At 51.4% G+C, this 14,747-nt stretch overlaps 7 protein-coding genes across 7 annotated transcripts; 5 read left to right on the top strand and 2 right to left on the bottom strand.

Annotated features, from left to right (window-relative positions):
• Positions 1-2,357: 2,357 nt before the first annotated feature.
• On the top strand, positions 2,358-3,861 carry PtrM4_032790 (PutA, NAD-dependent aldehyde dehydrogenase; the record flags this gene model as incomplete). The annotated part of the gene is made up of 3 exons (XM_001939115.2): positions 2,358-2,762; positions 2,815-3,702; positions 3,748-3,861. The coding sequence occupies 3 exons, from the start codon at positions 2,358-2,360 to the stop codon at positions 3,859-3,861; spliced, it is 1,407 nt and encodes a 468-aa protein (XP_001939150.1).
• A 1,155-nt stretch (positions 3,862-5,016) lies between these two features.
• On the top strand, positions 5,017-5,835 carry PtrM4_032800 (DUF3824 multi-domain protein; the record flags this gene model as incomplete). Its single annotated transcript, XM_001939116.1, has 2 exons — positions 5,017-5,100; positions 5,155-5,835. 2 exons carry the CDS (start codon positions 5,017-5,019, stop codon positions 5,833-5,835), a joined length of 765 nt encoding a protein of 254 aa, XP_001939151.1.
• A 297-nt stretch (positions 5,836-6,132) lies between these two features.
• On the bottom strand, positions 6,133-6,685 carry PtrM4_032810 (uncharacterized protein; the record flags this gene model as incomplete). Its single annotated transcript, XM_001939117.1, has 2 exons — positions 6,133-6,274; positions 6,357-6,685. 2 exons carry the CDS (start codon positions 6,683-6,685, stop codon positions 6,133-6,135), a joined length of 471 nt encoding a protein of 156 aa, XP_001939152.1.
• A 307-nt stretch (positions 6,686-6,992) lies between these two features.
• PtrM4_032820 (PanC, Panthothenate synthetase) lies at positions 6,993-7,916 on the bottom strand (the record flags this gene model as incomplete). Its single annotated transcript, XM_001939118.2, has 1 exon — positions 6,993-7,916. One exon carries the CDS (start codon positions 7,914-7,916, stop codon positions 6,993-6,995), a length of 924 nt encoding a protein of 307 aa, XP_001939153.1.
• Positions 7,917-8,539: 623 nt separating this feature from the next.
• Positions 8,540-11,020, top strand: PtrM4_032830 (SrmB, Superfamily II DNA and RNA helicase; the record flags this gene model as incomplete). Its single annotated transcript, XM_001939119.1, has 1 exon — positions 8,540-11,020. The coding sequence occupies one exon, from the start codon at positions 8,540-8,542 to the stop codon at positions 11,018-11,020; it is 2,481 nt and encodes an 826-aa protein (XP_001939154.1).
• Positions 11,021-13,021: 2,001 nt separating this feature from the next.
• PtrM4_032840 (uncharacterized protein) lies at positions 13,022-14,181 on the top strand (the record flags this gene model as incomplete). Its single annotated transcript, XM_066104018.1, has 4 exons — positions 13,022-13,120; positions 13,169-13,256; positions 13,309-14,098; positions 14,160-14,181. The coding sequence occupies 4 exons, from the start codon at positions 13,022-13,024 to the stop codon at positions 14,179-14,181; spliced, it is 999 nt and encodes a 332-aa protein (XP_065966220.1).
• Positions 14,182-14,426: 245 nt separating this feature from the next.
• Positions 14,427-14,633, top strand: PtrM4_032850 (uncharacterized protein; the record flags this gene model as incomplete). Its single annotated transcript, XM_066104019.1, has 1 exon — positions 14,427-14,633. The coding sequence occupies one exon, from the start codon at positions 14,427-14,429 to the stop codon at positions 14,631-14,633; it is 207 nt and encodes a 68-aa protein (XP_065966221.1).
• Between the last annotated feature and the right edge of the window lie 114 nt (positions 14,634-14,747).

Raw genomic sequence — 14,747 nt, forward strand, 5'->3', positions numbered from 1 at the left:
TCAGCGAGTATATCCATCTCCACAAGATAACCATCTTTCTCGTCTTCTTTGTTCAAACCTGGTCTCTTTTGGATGCAGTTCTCTGTGACTCACGTTCTACTGCTAGGCTAACAGTCCTGGCTTTCAATCAAAATTTGTCTAATAAGATTGCCCCAGCGATATTGAAAATTCTTGATAATGATAGGCCTACTCGGAAAAGCACAACCCATGGCTTGATACCAGTTACCGGGATTATAATAGCAAAAGAAAAACAATCCCTGCTACGTACATCTGAGTGTAATTGCCGATCGACTGCAACCTGAAAACATGCGACGTGTTCAGTTCAGCTGCTGTGAAAGCAGTCTTGTCCTTGCGTAAATTGTATGATTGATCAACTCTGGGGAAAGGCTACAGGGAGTGTTGGGTTGATCCAATCTTACTGACCTAGACATAGAGATGAGATTTGTATACGACCAGAGAGAAAACGTTCGGCATCATGATTCGCATCTCCCCGCGCATTTGAGGCCCAAGAGAGGGAGGGTAATGCAAGCAGAATGCCATCAACCAAGAACCACCATGTAGATAGGGTGCAGTGCGTCCTCAAAAATATGCAGGCTTAACGCTAGTTCGACTGGTTCCGCTTACTCGTAATACGTTTCCACACAGCTATGTCTGTATTATGATCAGTATCACAGGCATATGTTTTTATATGGCTACCCATGGGAGAGGTGTTGACATGCTGTTCAGCTAGGTGAGTTTGCCCTACGGCAAAGCCACCAGAGACGATGCGGGATTTTTCTTAGAGAAACCACACGTGCCTGCCCTGCTTTTACTTTGGTGTAACAGGATCGCTTGCGTAGTAACAAGCTATGGGGCGCTTGGACGTAAGACGTGCCGTGTATGCAGCAATGATCTTGTGCAATGGGTTCATGGTCCCATTCGTGAAAGAATTTTTGGGGGATGTGCGACTTTACGAGCTATAGGCTGGACGTAACACGCATATATTGATAGGGCAGCCCTTTTGTGGGCTTAGTAGGCTTTCAACAGGCCAGTGACAGGAGATTGAACGTGGCCGGAAGTACAGACCAACACACCATGATGACTTTCGAGGCCCTTGTTAACAGAAACAGGCTAGGATGACCGCAGCCTAGAACAAGAAAGAGAGACAAGTACGCCAGGCACCACGGCTCCCCCCCAGTTCCGACTCGAGCTTGGCTTGTCGATTTGCACATATTGCGTGCGCAGGCCTTGACGCCGCCGCCACATGCATGCGTCTCGTGGGTTTTATTGATGAGCGCAAGCGAAGACAGTCCATGCCACCAAGACATGCAATGTGGAAGAGATCACATGCCGTTTGTGACCTGCAGGGTGTGCTGACGCTCCGTTTCCAGTCTGAGTCCTTGTAGTCGTCTATTACTCGAGGTTACACTAACTACGACGTGTCCAAAAACTGGGTGCAGGGGGAAATGCCGAGCTATTTGCGTAGCAGGCATACTATGGAGTCCATATGACATGATGGGTCAGTGGTTAATATCTCGCCCCGCAACTTAGTGCCGAGTGAATCAGATCAAAGGTTCTTCGGCAGCGGCTTCCTAGGCCGTAGCGGAAGGGTCGTAGGGTCCTTGTTCCCGCATGTTGCTCAATTTACACTATTTGGGAACGTAGCCAGGCCATCCAGGGCGGAGACTGCCTTTCAAAGAGTAGCAGAGTGTCGACACACTTGCCGGGCTTTTGTGGCAAGATATCGACCAGTTTGGTTCACGATTCCAAAGAATCAGCAACACCACATCCCTATTGCCACAAAAATCCTAGACTCTCAACGTGACCATCATCTCTAAACCCGTACCAGTGCATTGCCGGCTGTAGCGCTGGCTGGATGCCGTGGCACGCTTTCGCGGCACGTCAGCAAGGCTGCACGAAAAGGCCCGAAGCTACGCCGTCGATATCTAGCCTCTTCAGAATGAGCCATGGTTATGTCTGAGTTGAGATATGGTCCTGCGTCATTCTGTAGATTACCAGGTGACCGGGTATGTTCCTGGATGCTGCGATGCTGTCTGTTTAAGGAGCTTTGAGGCGGTTCCGGTGCATAATCTTTAGTAGCCGCTACAGCTCGAGTGTCGAGACGTCTATCGCAATGGCTGTTGTTGATAAGCGGACACTGGAGTCCGTTTTTCGGCGTGAAGATGCGAATGTCCTCCACAATAATGGCACGTGCGTGGCCTAGTTTTAGCGCTATCGTACGTCATCTCCGATCTGGCGGCGCAACGCTGCAACTCAAAATTGACTGCTGTCAAGACACCACTGAAGCAACATTGTGGTCTTTGCTCATCGTGCATCTTCTGTTCAATTGACCCAGAAGTATTACATACGCCGCCATCATGTCGCTGGAAAAGATAACTACAATCTCTCCCATTACGAACAAGCCGGTCCTTACTCGCAACGGCCTTTCAGATGCTGATATCAAATCTCTGCCTGAGACAGCTGCAGCCGCGTTCGAATCCTATCGACGCACTTCTCTAGCCGAGCGGCAGAAGATCGTCAAGCAAGCCTTGAAGCTACTCAACGACCGCCAAGATGTCTTGGGCAAAGAGATCACCGAACAGATGGGTCGTCCTATCGCCTATACTCCCAAGGAAGTCACTACCGCGGTCATGCGTGGTGAGTACCTACTCAAAATCAGTGACGAGACACTTAAGGACACTGATGGAGAGCCGGAGAAGGGTTTCAAGCGTTACGTCAGGAAAGTTCCTCTTGGGCCTGTCTTGATCCTGTTTCCGTGGAACGTGCGTTCATCACAGGACATTCTAGTTTCTTACGTGCTAATTCTGCCTCAAGTACCCATATCTAACCCTCATAAACTCACTAGTACCTGCCCTACTAGCAGGAAACTCGGTGATCCTCAAGCCTTCCCCGCAAACGCCAACCAGTGCCGAGCAAATTCAACAAATCTTCAAAGATGCCGGCCTACCTGATGGTGTGCTTCAGATCTTCCACAGTGGATCCATTAGCCATATTGAGTCGATTGCGCGTTCGCCACAAATACAGCTCGTCTGTTTTACTGGATCAGTGGCCAATGGCTTAGCAGTACAGCAAGCTGCAAATGATCGGGTTCCGCTTCGGGTCGGCCTTGAACTGGGAGGCAAGGACCCCGCCTACGTACGTTCCGATGTCGACGTGAAGTGGGCTGCAGAGGAACTCGTTGATGGTGCCGTGTTCAACTCAGGTCAAAGCTGCTGCAGCGTTGAGCGAGTATATGTGGACGAGAAGATCCACGATGAGTTCGTGAAGGCGCTCCAGGAAGTACTCAGCGGGTACAAGCTTGGTGATCCATTTGACAAGAGCACACATGTCGGTCCCGTGGTCTCGAAGCGATCAGCAGAAACTATACAAGCGCACATCAAGGACGCTTTGGAGAAGGGCGCCAATGACGCGACCCCGGATAATGCCACGTTCAAGAATCCACCTCCCGATGGCAACTACGTTGCGCCAACGCTTCTGACGAACGTCACGCATAATATGGTCGTGATGACAGAGGAAACCTTTGGCCCTGTCATTCCAGTTATGAAGGTCAAGGATGATGCGGAGGCAATTAAGCTCATGAACGACAGCCAATTCGGTCTCACAGCCAGTATCTGGACCAAGGATGTGAGCAAAGGACACGAGCTCGCGGATGATGTCGAAGCCGGTACTGTCTTTGTAAACCGATGCGACTACCCTGCACCTGTAAGTTTTCCTACCCCTATACAGACTAGTTACTGACATATGTAGGATCTAGCATGGGTCGGCTGGAAGGATTCTGGAAAAGGTCAAACGCTGAGCAAATTTGGCTTTGATCAATTTGTCAAACTCAAGAGCTACCACGTCAAAGATTACCCAAAATAGACAGTACCGCATTAGACACATAGGTACCACCAGGGAAAGGAACACGAAGCAATCTGTCTCTCCCTGCGAAGAAAGAAGATGACCCCCTGCCATCTGTCAAAGGCATGCCACATAATCCAATGAATCTTTCATCCCAGTGCTTTGTACTATCACTGATGCTTGCCTTGTGTGCTACTGGTGTCGGTCGCGACCGCTCCGTGACGTTGAGGCTACGAAAATGTCACCAATTGGTGCTACCAGAACAGGATCAAAGCGCGGTGCGCGCAGTCACCTGAGCACGCGTCTCGGGAGTGTACTACACTGTCACGAAACATGTTGGACCCGCTATGGCTTCATGCCGCAAGGTGAAACATTATATTCCATACATGCAGCTTATATGAAGCCGGCAGTAAGATCACAAACACGCGTTCCCTCTGGTACCTGAATCAAGAATGCGACACGAATGCAAGGCCGGTAACACATGGAAGAACGCCGCCGCAACCCGAAACTAGCAAGTGATTAACTTTTGCGATCACAGTCTCAGGTTAGTACGCCCATGGCACTATTAGGAACAGTGCTTCTTCTACGACTTATCCTTTGATTCTGGAAACAAACACACTGTGCTCTTTAAGCAATGCTCTTAAAAAGTTCTATGCTTTGAACGCTGGTGCAAATTCCGCGGTTACGAGACCCGCGCCCCATCACCCCTCAACGAAAACAAAGGAATATCAGACGGAACAATGACTACAACCCGCAAGGGATGAACCCAGCGCCACGCGGTGAAAGTTCTTGCCAAACGAGTCGCTTAGGAAACCAAATTTCTCGTCCTTCTCTTATACTTTGAGTGGAGCTCTTTTCTCCATTACACATACCTGATCCTACGCATCAGATACACTCCATGATCTTTTGGTATCGTAGTTTGTCTCTTACTCTCCCCTCCTCTCTCGTTTCTTGACGTTAGCTTCTTTGTATTGTTAGCGTGTATCAAAGTGTCGATCTCTTGCTTACATTGGCCTTGTGTTGTTGGTCGCTTGCAGCATCTTTCATTAGATCACTGCATATATTGCTCCATCCTACCTTCGTTCATTCGGATAACGTCTTTTGGAAGATCGGGCCAACTACCACACACACGTGCGCACACACACATCCACCTCTGGGGGCCATTCTTCTTTTACAATGACATTCAGAGATATCGTAGGAAAGTTCCGAAATAGCCTCCTATGCTGTACCAAGCATGAGCGAAAGCGCTCCCTTTCTATCGTATGTAACCGCCGCCCACCTGTCTACACCAAATCCATCTGACAACATCCCCAGGGCTCCCCAACTGACGTCCGTATAATCGACATTTCTGATTCTCTCCCCGGCCTCATAGATGCCCAGCGCCGTCAGATCCGCGAAAAAGCATCCACCGACGCCATCCGCCTTTTGAGCCTACAGTCGCATCCTCCCACTACGCCTCCTTCCCCCACAGCAACTTCGCACCCCCCAACACCATCCTTGCCCACAAATCCCTTCCAAGCTACTTCCCCCTCATCACCCACCACCACCTCTTCCACAGCCCCTTCCTTCCGCGAACCATCCACGATCCTCCTAAACGCCGCATCCAAGGATCTCCCCATGAGTGTTGCCACGCCGCCGCACCACACGCACAAAGAAGACAGTCCGCCCGCTATGCGCATGAAAAACATGTGGCATAGCGAGCGGCGATATAGCAGCGACTCCAGCGGCGAGGATGAGGTCCCATACAAGACACTCCACAAGAAGGCGGGGGAGAGTGCGATGACGCTCAATTCGGAGTGGGATTGGGAGGATAAGAAGGAAAGGGCGGATTCGCCAAGAACGTTGAGCTTGACGGGGAAGGACAGAGGGAAGGGAAAGGAGAGGATTCGGGGCGAGAAGAATGACCGTGTTGATGGGGAGGCTGGAATTGAGGATAGGGAGACGGATAGTTTTGTGAATGGGGAGCGGGAAAGGCTGATGAGAGTCAGTGTCTAGTAGGCAGTGCAAGGATCTCTGGATTTGGGAGGTTTTATGAACCTGATAAAGTTCAGAAAGTTGATATGCTAAAGAGCTTCAGCGTGTACTTGTACGAATATACTTGGAACATTTGTGGGAGAGCAAATTGTTTGCTTGGTAATGTAATCATCATGTCAAAGGATATATCATCAAAACACCTTATTTGCAATGCCGTCGGGATTCGTGTGCCTTGCCGCACATGCCACTGATTTGTAGGATCGTATCCCCATCTTATCATCAGAGTTGTCCCTTGTCAAGAACAGCATCACTAACCATTCATCCAAACCAGCGGAACCCGCCACCCCTTGCTCTACCACTAAACTTCCTCTCCTCCTCCTCGTCCATTTCACGCTCCCAATTCGTCTCGCTACGCGCTGCTTTGTACTTGGGCTTGGATCGACATCCAGCACTGAGCATCCTGTATCTTGATCAGCGCAATCCTCATTTCCCAGCCAATATGTCCCACCGCCAGATACACAAGGGCGAAACATGCAACTTACCACCACAGTCCGCACAGCAACGGAATCAGCACCACCATTCCAAACAACGCGATCACGAAAATCCAGAACTTGAACATGTGGTTTTCCTCGTCTTTTTCGATTTGCGGCTGCCATTCCACAGGGACCTCAGATTCACTGGGGACCCAGACGGGGTTTGTAGCTTGCGGGAAGAAGGGATTTGGTGTTATGCGGCGTGGGGTGAAGGAGGCAGGAGCAATGTTGTAGACGTGGGTGAACGAGGTTGTGACCACTGACGTGAGCGCGGTGGTGAGCCTCGAGAACGTGGCATCTTGCGCGCTGGTGGTCGCAGGCGACTGATTGGTGTACATTATTGGGGTGAAGGCAGAAAGTTGATCGAGGAAAGAGGTACAAGGTGGGGTGAGTCGGACGTCGAGTGTTTGTCTTTCTAATGGACCCTGCAGCAGAGTCGTTGCCTACCAGAGAAGAAAAGTCTAGGCTGACCAATAGAGAAACGTTCGAATGAAAACAGGACCAACAGAAAGACTTGCGACAGGGCAATGAAAGTGTAATTGGACACTTAAAGGACGTTCAGAACTGTCATGCATATTCTAACTTTGAGACTCGCGAGTGCAAAATGCATAGATTCGGGCCTTGACCTATTTACACGAGCACTACTCATCTCATTGGTGCCAAAATGGTGTTGTCAATCAATCGCACTGGAACTTGTTGACCGTTGGCATCCAACTGTCCCAGCTCTTCGCCTTCCTGTGGTTCCTCAACAGGCAGCATCTTGACTGCCCCGCTCAAAATGGCCCCCTTACTATCGTCGATTACGTCAATCTCGTCCATTGTATCAGGGTCAGCAAGACTGATGTAGTCGACTTGGAACTTGGCGCGTTTGCTCGGTTCCATCTGCTCTTGCTCAAGCAGGGTCATGTTGCCGTGATCGAACGCAGGCCATAGGACGTCGTTCCGTAGCCGCATACCGTTCTTATATTGCAGTTCTGCCTTGCGGAGCGCCTCATTCAGGACGATTCCGACTTTGCGACGGCGTGCACCCAGGTACACATTGCGGGAAGAGAGGGCAAGTCCGTCCGACTCCCTTGACGTAGGGACGATGCGCAATTCCATGTCCATGTGAAAATCTGTAATTAAACGCTTGATGATACGAGTTTGTTGGATGTCTTTCTGACCAAAATAGACGCGGTCCGGTGCGCAGATGTTGAAGAGCTTCATGCATACTGTTGCCACGCCGCGAAAGAAGACGGGCCTTGAGGCGCCCTCAAGGAGCTGACCGAGCGGGCGCATCTCGATGAAGCTACCTACGCCCGGTATGCTACTGTCTGGCGGCGATGTAGGGTACATTGTCTTCGTGTTCGGTGCGAAGACAGCCGTGACCCGTCCTTGTCCTGCGCTCGCCAGCTCCCCATTCAGCTTCTCTAGAAGTTGCATGTCTGCATCCCATGTCTTTGGATACGAGTCCAGATCCTCATTTAGCCCGAATTGGGTGGGATTCACGTAGATTGTCACGAATACGTCCGTGTTCTCTGCTGCCGCATGTCGCATGAGCGAGACGTGGCCCTCATGCAGGGCGCCCATGGTGGGGACCAGACCAACAGTACGTTTGTTGAAGCGCAGATCCCGGCGATATGCGCGTAGAGGTGCTACATGGCGAAAGATATGCGCCTGTGAGGCAGAGGGAGATGCGGTCCGGAAAGATGAGCTTGCGGAGAGAAAGCGGATGCCATTGCCCCTCGCAGAAGCTGGCAATGCGCGCGAGAAGTTAGATGAGACACGTGGATGCACAATAAACACTGCATGCTATTAACTTGGACTCATTGTCATGTATCGAGGACTATCTTCACCAGCTGTGTGTCGGAGCGATGGCATTGCGGAGAGTTGCGGAGGTGTCGGGGAAGGTGCTGACTATTACCCTAGCTATGCAATCACGCAACATTGCCAAGGGCAAGTGAAGAGCTCCGCAACGACGTATGAGTAGAAAAGGCCCAAGGCATCAGCGAGCAGACAGACAGACAGGCAGCCATGGCTACGTACAAAGTGAGAAGCTTGCAGTAGTCAAGCCGACTCGTTTCTGAGGCATCATCTGATTGAGCCTAGTGCCCCACTAAAAAAGATGGCAGAATGGGTTTGATTTCCATCCGTCTTGTGTCGCATTTCACAGCCCCACCAACTCGCCATCACACCCGCCGACATAGAGCAACATGGCTGACGATGGCATGCTCCTCAATTTCTCCATACCCGACAGTGGTATTCTAGCCAAGCCGAGTTTCAAAGGCGGCAACTGGAAAAGTCGTCTTACCGCGAAGAAGGCGGCGCAAAACTGGCACACCAAGGCGACTGCACGTTTAAATGGAGAGACGGTACCGAAAAAGGCCGTGGATAATGCGACCAACGTGAATCGCATAGAGCTGGGGCCGAGGAAAGCACGCACATCCAAGAGCCCAGAACTACCCGACACCGGCGACAGGCCAGTGAAGAGAGCGCGCGTTAGCGGAGACTTCAGGCCCAGGACGACTGAGAAGACGGATAACGCAAACTTCAGGCCGCAATCAAACTCAGCTGCGACTAAGAGACCTGGTGAACAACAGAGTGCGCCAAAGGGAGGCAAGCAGGTTATTTCTTCTCTGTTCACCTACAATCCCACCTCGACGACGAAACTGCAGGCCCCCGAAAAACACGAAGACGATGCGCCTGTCGAACCGTCCAATGCGCCACTCAGCAGCGAACTCGATACGTTTACCTCACTCGGCATATCCACAACCCTTGCTACACATCTGCTGAACAAGATGGAGTTGAAAGCACCCACCGCTATTCAGAAGGCGGCCATCACACAACTAGTCAAGGACGACTCAGATGCCTTCATTCAGGCAGAGACTGGTTCGGGAAAGACATTGGCATACTTGCTGCCGATTGTACAAAGACTGATGGAGCTCTCTGCGAACATGAGGAAGCGGAAAATCGACGAGAATGTCCAACGAAATTCGGGCTTATTTGCCATCATCATGGCGCCAACGCGAGAATTGAGCAAGCAAATCGCATTCGTGCTGGAAAAGTTATTGGGCTGCGCTCACTGGCTAGTCGCGACGACAGTCATCGGTGGTGAAAAGAAAAAATCTGAGAAAGCGCGACTACGAAAGGGTATTAATATTCTGGTTGCAACGCCTGGTCGACTGGTTGACCATCTTGAACACACCGAGGCTCTGGATGTGAGCAACGTACGATGGCTGGTTTTGGATGAGGGCGATCGTCTGATGGAGCTCGGGTTCGAGCAGGAGATCCAGAAGATTGTGGGTGCACTGAACCTACGAATGCGCGCGAAGAAAGATGAGAAGTCGCGGATACCGGGACTGCCTGAGAAACGCACGACCGTACTCTGCTCTGCAACCATGAAGATGGATGTGGAGAGGCTAGGGCAAATCAGTCTGAAAGATGCAGTCCACATTCGAGCCGATCCATTGGAAAAGGGACCGGACGTGAGCGACACAAAGGACGACCAAACGTTCTATGCTCCCGCACAGCTGAAACAATCGTATGCGGTAGTTGCACCAAAACTACGACTGGTATCCTTGATGGCCTATCTCAAGCGGGCTTTCGCGCGCAAGGGCTCAGTCATGAAGGCCATTGTTTTCATGTCATGTGCCGATTCGGTCGACTTCCACTTCGACATACTGACTAGCGACCTTGAAGGAGGCGCAGAAAAGAACAAGGAAGATACAGAAGAGGAAGACGCCACGGATTCCGATAAAAAGAAGGCAAAGAAAACCAAAGCGATACAAGCAGATCCTACCAAGCTCGAAGTAACGCATGCAGAAGCCCCGATACTGTCCGCAAAGACACATTCAGTAACAGCATATCGCCTCCACGGCTCCCTCCAACAGTCCCTTCGAACGTCCACCCTTGCCCAATTCGCGAAGAACAAGGAACCCTCCGTCCTCATAGCTACCGATGTAGCATCCCGTGGTCTTGATCTCCCGAATGTAGACTTGGTTATTGAGTTCGACCCTGCGTTTGCTCGAGAAGACCATTTGCATCGTATCGGTCGTACAGCTCGTGCGGGTCGTGATGGACGCGCATGCATCTTCTTGATGCCCGGCTGCGAAGAAGGCTATGTCGATGTTCTGAAATCCGACCGCAAAGATTCAGAAGCAGGGATTCACATTTCACGGCAAGATGCAGACGAGATCCTCAATCGCGGCCTCATTACTAGCGGTGTAATGGAAAAGAACGCCTACATGGATAAGGCTACCGATCTCCAACTGGCTATCGAACGCTGGGCACTGGCCTCGCCATCCCGCCTCGAAGCCGCCCGTCGAGCCTTCCAAAGCCACATCCGCGCCTACGCAACCCATGTCGCAGACGAACGCAAGTACTTTGATATCAAATCCCTGCATCTGGGTCATCTAGCCAAAGCCTTTGCACTCCGTGAGCGACCATCTGGTATGAAGGTGCCCGGACAACGAACAGGAGCCGGTCGAAGTGATAGGACGCCTGCCAAAGTCCGTGGAGGTGCGAAGGCGGATGGGGCGAGTCGGAAGAATGAAGGGCCACAGAAGAAGGCTGTGGATCTGGACTTGCCCGAGAGTCATGATACGGAGGAGGCAGCGAAGATGAGGAAGGCAGTTCGCGCGCGCGAGAAGTTTATGCGTCATGCTGGTATGGCCAGCGAGTTCAATTTGGGCTAAAACCGTTAGAGGGATAATTTTTTGCGCCTTCTACGTCATACATATGTTGTTGTTTTTTCACGATAATCTGTTCATGAAGAATAGGTAAAGCATGAATGCGCCTTGCACCCATGTTGCTTACCACTGTCGCTAGGTCAGAACGCATCTAGTGCATTGTTTTGTCCAACCTTCTAAGTTGGAAAATAATACAACCATTTACCGACCTCTCTCTAGCGTTTACTGCTACCAAAAAATTCTAATGGTGAAAACAGATGACTGTTATATATGTATAACGTGTACGTCCCACTTATTTATAGGTTTGTACAGCTCGATCGTGATACTCGTTGTAGTCTCTAGATACTTTCCAATACTAGACTTGAAAGCAATCACTCTCAAATAGCGGTACACATTTCTTCTGGTATGTCATAGACACTTCGAGGTCTCAACCTGTGAAAGATGCTGGCAAAGCCTGCCCGTATGTCTTGCATCAATAACATATCCCACATTATTTACGAGACCTACGCTCAGCTCTTCATCACAGGATACGACTCTAGTATAGCTGTATAATTGGCTCATTCAAGTCTCTACATAGTGTTTTAGCCCGTCTTCTGATATTAGAAGAGTTCATGTATGTATTCTAGTGAGGTAGACCCTGTAAACTTTCGCTCGGCAATCTTCACGTGCAAGGTCCTGTGTCCTTGAAATTTTGCTGTAGGGGCTACTGTTGGGATTTGCCAGCGGCACAGAAAATCTAATCTGTGGTCGATGCAGGGTTTTGAGGGGAATTTCCCGCCCTTGTCGAAAGCCGTCATGTGTCACGACAGAAAATGGCGAAGGGAGCACAACTGCAAACCTCGTGCGTCCTTGCCCTGATAAAAGTAAACACAAAGACGCCCCCAACTGCATATCTGATGCTGGACGACGAACTTGAAACGTCCCCTTCCAAAATTGACGCCCAACAATCGGATACGAGTTTTGCGATGTCATCGTTGCCCCGGTTCTACGAATGGCAAGTGGCCGTAATTTTGGATTTACACTCGGCTCCCGGTAGCGGGAAGAAGGTAATGAGGGCGGAGACGCTTGGTAGCAGGCCGAGATTGTAGTGCGGAGGGCTCATCATTGCGACATATCGGTCAGCCTGGGCCGCCCCGAGACATCCATTGATTACCTACTACTACATGACCTCCGCAAACGCGCTGTCGCAAAATAGCAAGCTCCAGAACGCCCCTCTCTCATAAAAAAACCAATGTCCGGCGTGTTCGACCATGTTTGGCGCTGACAAAAGGAGTGGGTGCGCTGGCTCCTGACAGGATGGATACCCCCGCTTTTTGATGTTCTACAGAGTCTGTTGGACTGCACGAGGCCACGCGCAAAGGTCGAGAAACATGTTTAATGAAGGCGCGGTACCTGAGTTAGTGGCGTCTGAGAAGGCGCCATGTCAATCTAGCGGGTGAACCATTCCGCAACCTGTACTAGGCGTCTTGCTAAAATCGTCCGTTTGTGTTTCACGTTTCAGCGGTACGACCCCCAGCGTGTGCTTATTGGGCGAGCGTTACTCAAGGCTGACCGCACGCTTCCGAGGCCAGCGTCACTGCTAAGGATACGACCCGAGTAGCGGGCTGGATAGGCTCTGCGATCTGTCGCAAGGAACCTCATCCGTAGTGGCGGCAATGCGGATGCGCTGCCAAGGGATGCCGTGTTTGCAGGAGTCAGATGTGATCCTGGTAACGGGGGATTGCGCACCAGTGGGCTGGTTTGAATCAAAAAGCTACGAAGCGCCCGCCCTCGAAGCTGCTTTCCTTCTTCTGTTCATCCTTTGGACTACTTTCCCATAAAGCCAACTTGTCGTCTCTCTTTCCAAGGCGCTTTGCTGCCTGTTTCGTTCATTCAATTGTCGCTAGTTCGGCATATTCATTCATTTTTGAGTCCTAGTGACCGGTCGTCTTCGTTCGTGTGTCATACTATCACAACTACCCTTTTGGATCCACAATCTACAACCTTGTCTACGGATCATCCATCACTATGAAGACTCAGTCTGTTCTTCTTGCAGCTCTGGCTTCGGCCCCTGCTGCTCTTGCTCACACAGTCTTCACTGACTTCTTCGTCGATGGCATGCCTCAGGTACGGCTTTCATGACCTTGGAATGAACAAGTTACTGACAGTGAACAGGGTGATGGTGTTGCCATGCGTATGAACCCCAACATCGCGAAAGCTAGCAGTCCCATTCCTAGCCTTGATAGCGATGACATGGCTTGCAGTACGACTCCTAACCTCCTTGTTCCACATGCATCACTGACAGAGATCTCCAGACGTTGGTGGTACCAAAGGTGTCTCTCGCGTACAATCCGTCCCAGATGGTGCTCTTCTGACATTCGAGATCCGCTCCTGGCCCAACAACCCCTCCAAGGAGCGTCTTGACCGCGGCCACAAGGGCCCCTGCGCCGTCTACCTAAAGAAGGTTAACAACGCCGCGACCGACACTGCCGCAGGAGACGGCTGGTTCAAGATCTTTGATCACGGTTACAACTCTGCCACGGACCGGTGGTGCACCGACGAAATCATCGACAACAACGGCCTCCTCTCCGTAAACCTCCCCAAAGGCCTAAAGGGAGGCGACTACCTCGCCCGCCCTGAGATTCTCGCCCTGCATGCCGCAAAAGACGGAGACCCACAGGAATACACCGGCTGCGCGCAAATCTTCCTCCAGAGCAGTGGTAACCTTGTCCCAGAGAGCACAGTCTCCATCCCTGGTATCATGAAGTACAACACTCCCCCCACCGACTTTGACATCTACAACACACCCGCTTCCAAGTACCAAATTCCCGGTCCTCCAGTTGCGAAATTGAGGTCAAGCCTTGGACAAAACAAGGCCACTGCTGCTGCCCTTGTGCAAACCGCCGGCCTCAAACCCGCGGGTTGCATCATGGAAAACGCAAACTGGTGCGGCAAAGAGGTGCCAGATTACTCTACCGAGAAGGCGTGCTGGGCGAGTGCGCAAAACTGTTGGGACCAATCTGATGTGTGCTTCAACACCAGCCCGGCGACTGGAAATGCTGGCTGCAAGATCTGGCAGGACAAGTGCACTGACATCAACAACAAGTGCACTGCAGGGCAGTGGACCGGACCACCAAACAAGGGCAAGGTGCTTACGCCTGTCAAGAAGACTGTGGATGTCGGTCTAATCTTGGGAGGAGGCTCCTATGGTGGCGGCTATGCTGCGGAGCCCGAGACGAGTGCCACACCCGCACCCGCGACTCCTGCCCCGGCACCTGCTGCAGGCGGCAATGGAGATGGGTATGGAGGCAACAAGGGCGTTGCTGCGCCCGCAGCTCCTAGGCCGAGTGGCTACGCAAGCGAGCCTGAGGATGATACAGACGCAAACGACGATGACGATTCCGAGGATGTCGACTCTTATGACGCTGCTCCCATGCCAACACCTGTCAAGGCACCTGCGTCAGATGTCACTCCTGTCTCTGCTCCCGCAGATGCCCCTCAGTGCCCCGAGGGCATGCATTGCGTCTATGAGGTCGAGGTTGTCACAACGACAGTGTACGTGACCGAGGCCGGTGCTGCCCCTACGCCTGCGAGTTATGAAGGAAGTGGGTATAAGAGGAGGGCGGTTAGGAGGTTTTAAGCTAAGCTAGGCTCAGCGGTCTGCTTTGAGGATAAAAGGGAATGGCTTTTCACTTCTGCGAGGGCATACATCGCGAGCTATTGTGCTCTGTTCTTTATTTCTTTCTTCTTCTTT

This window comes from Pyrenophora tritici-repentis, chromosome 1, assembly GCF_003171515.1.
Source record: "Pyrenophora tritici-repentis strain M4 chromosome 1, whole genome shotgun sequence".
In the NCBI taxonomy this organism is placed as follows: Eukaryota; Fungi; Ascomycota; class Dothideomycetes; order Pleosporales; family Pleosporaceae; genus Pyrenophora; species Pyrenophora tritici-repentis.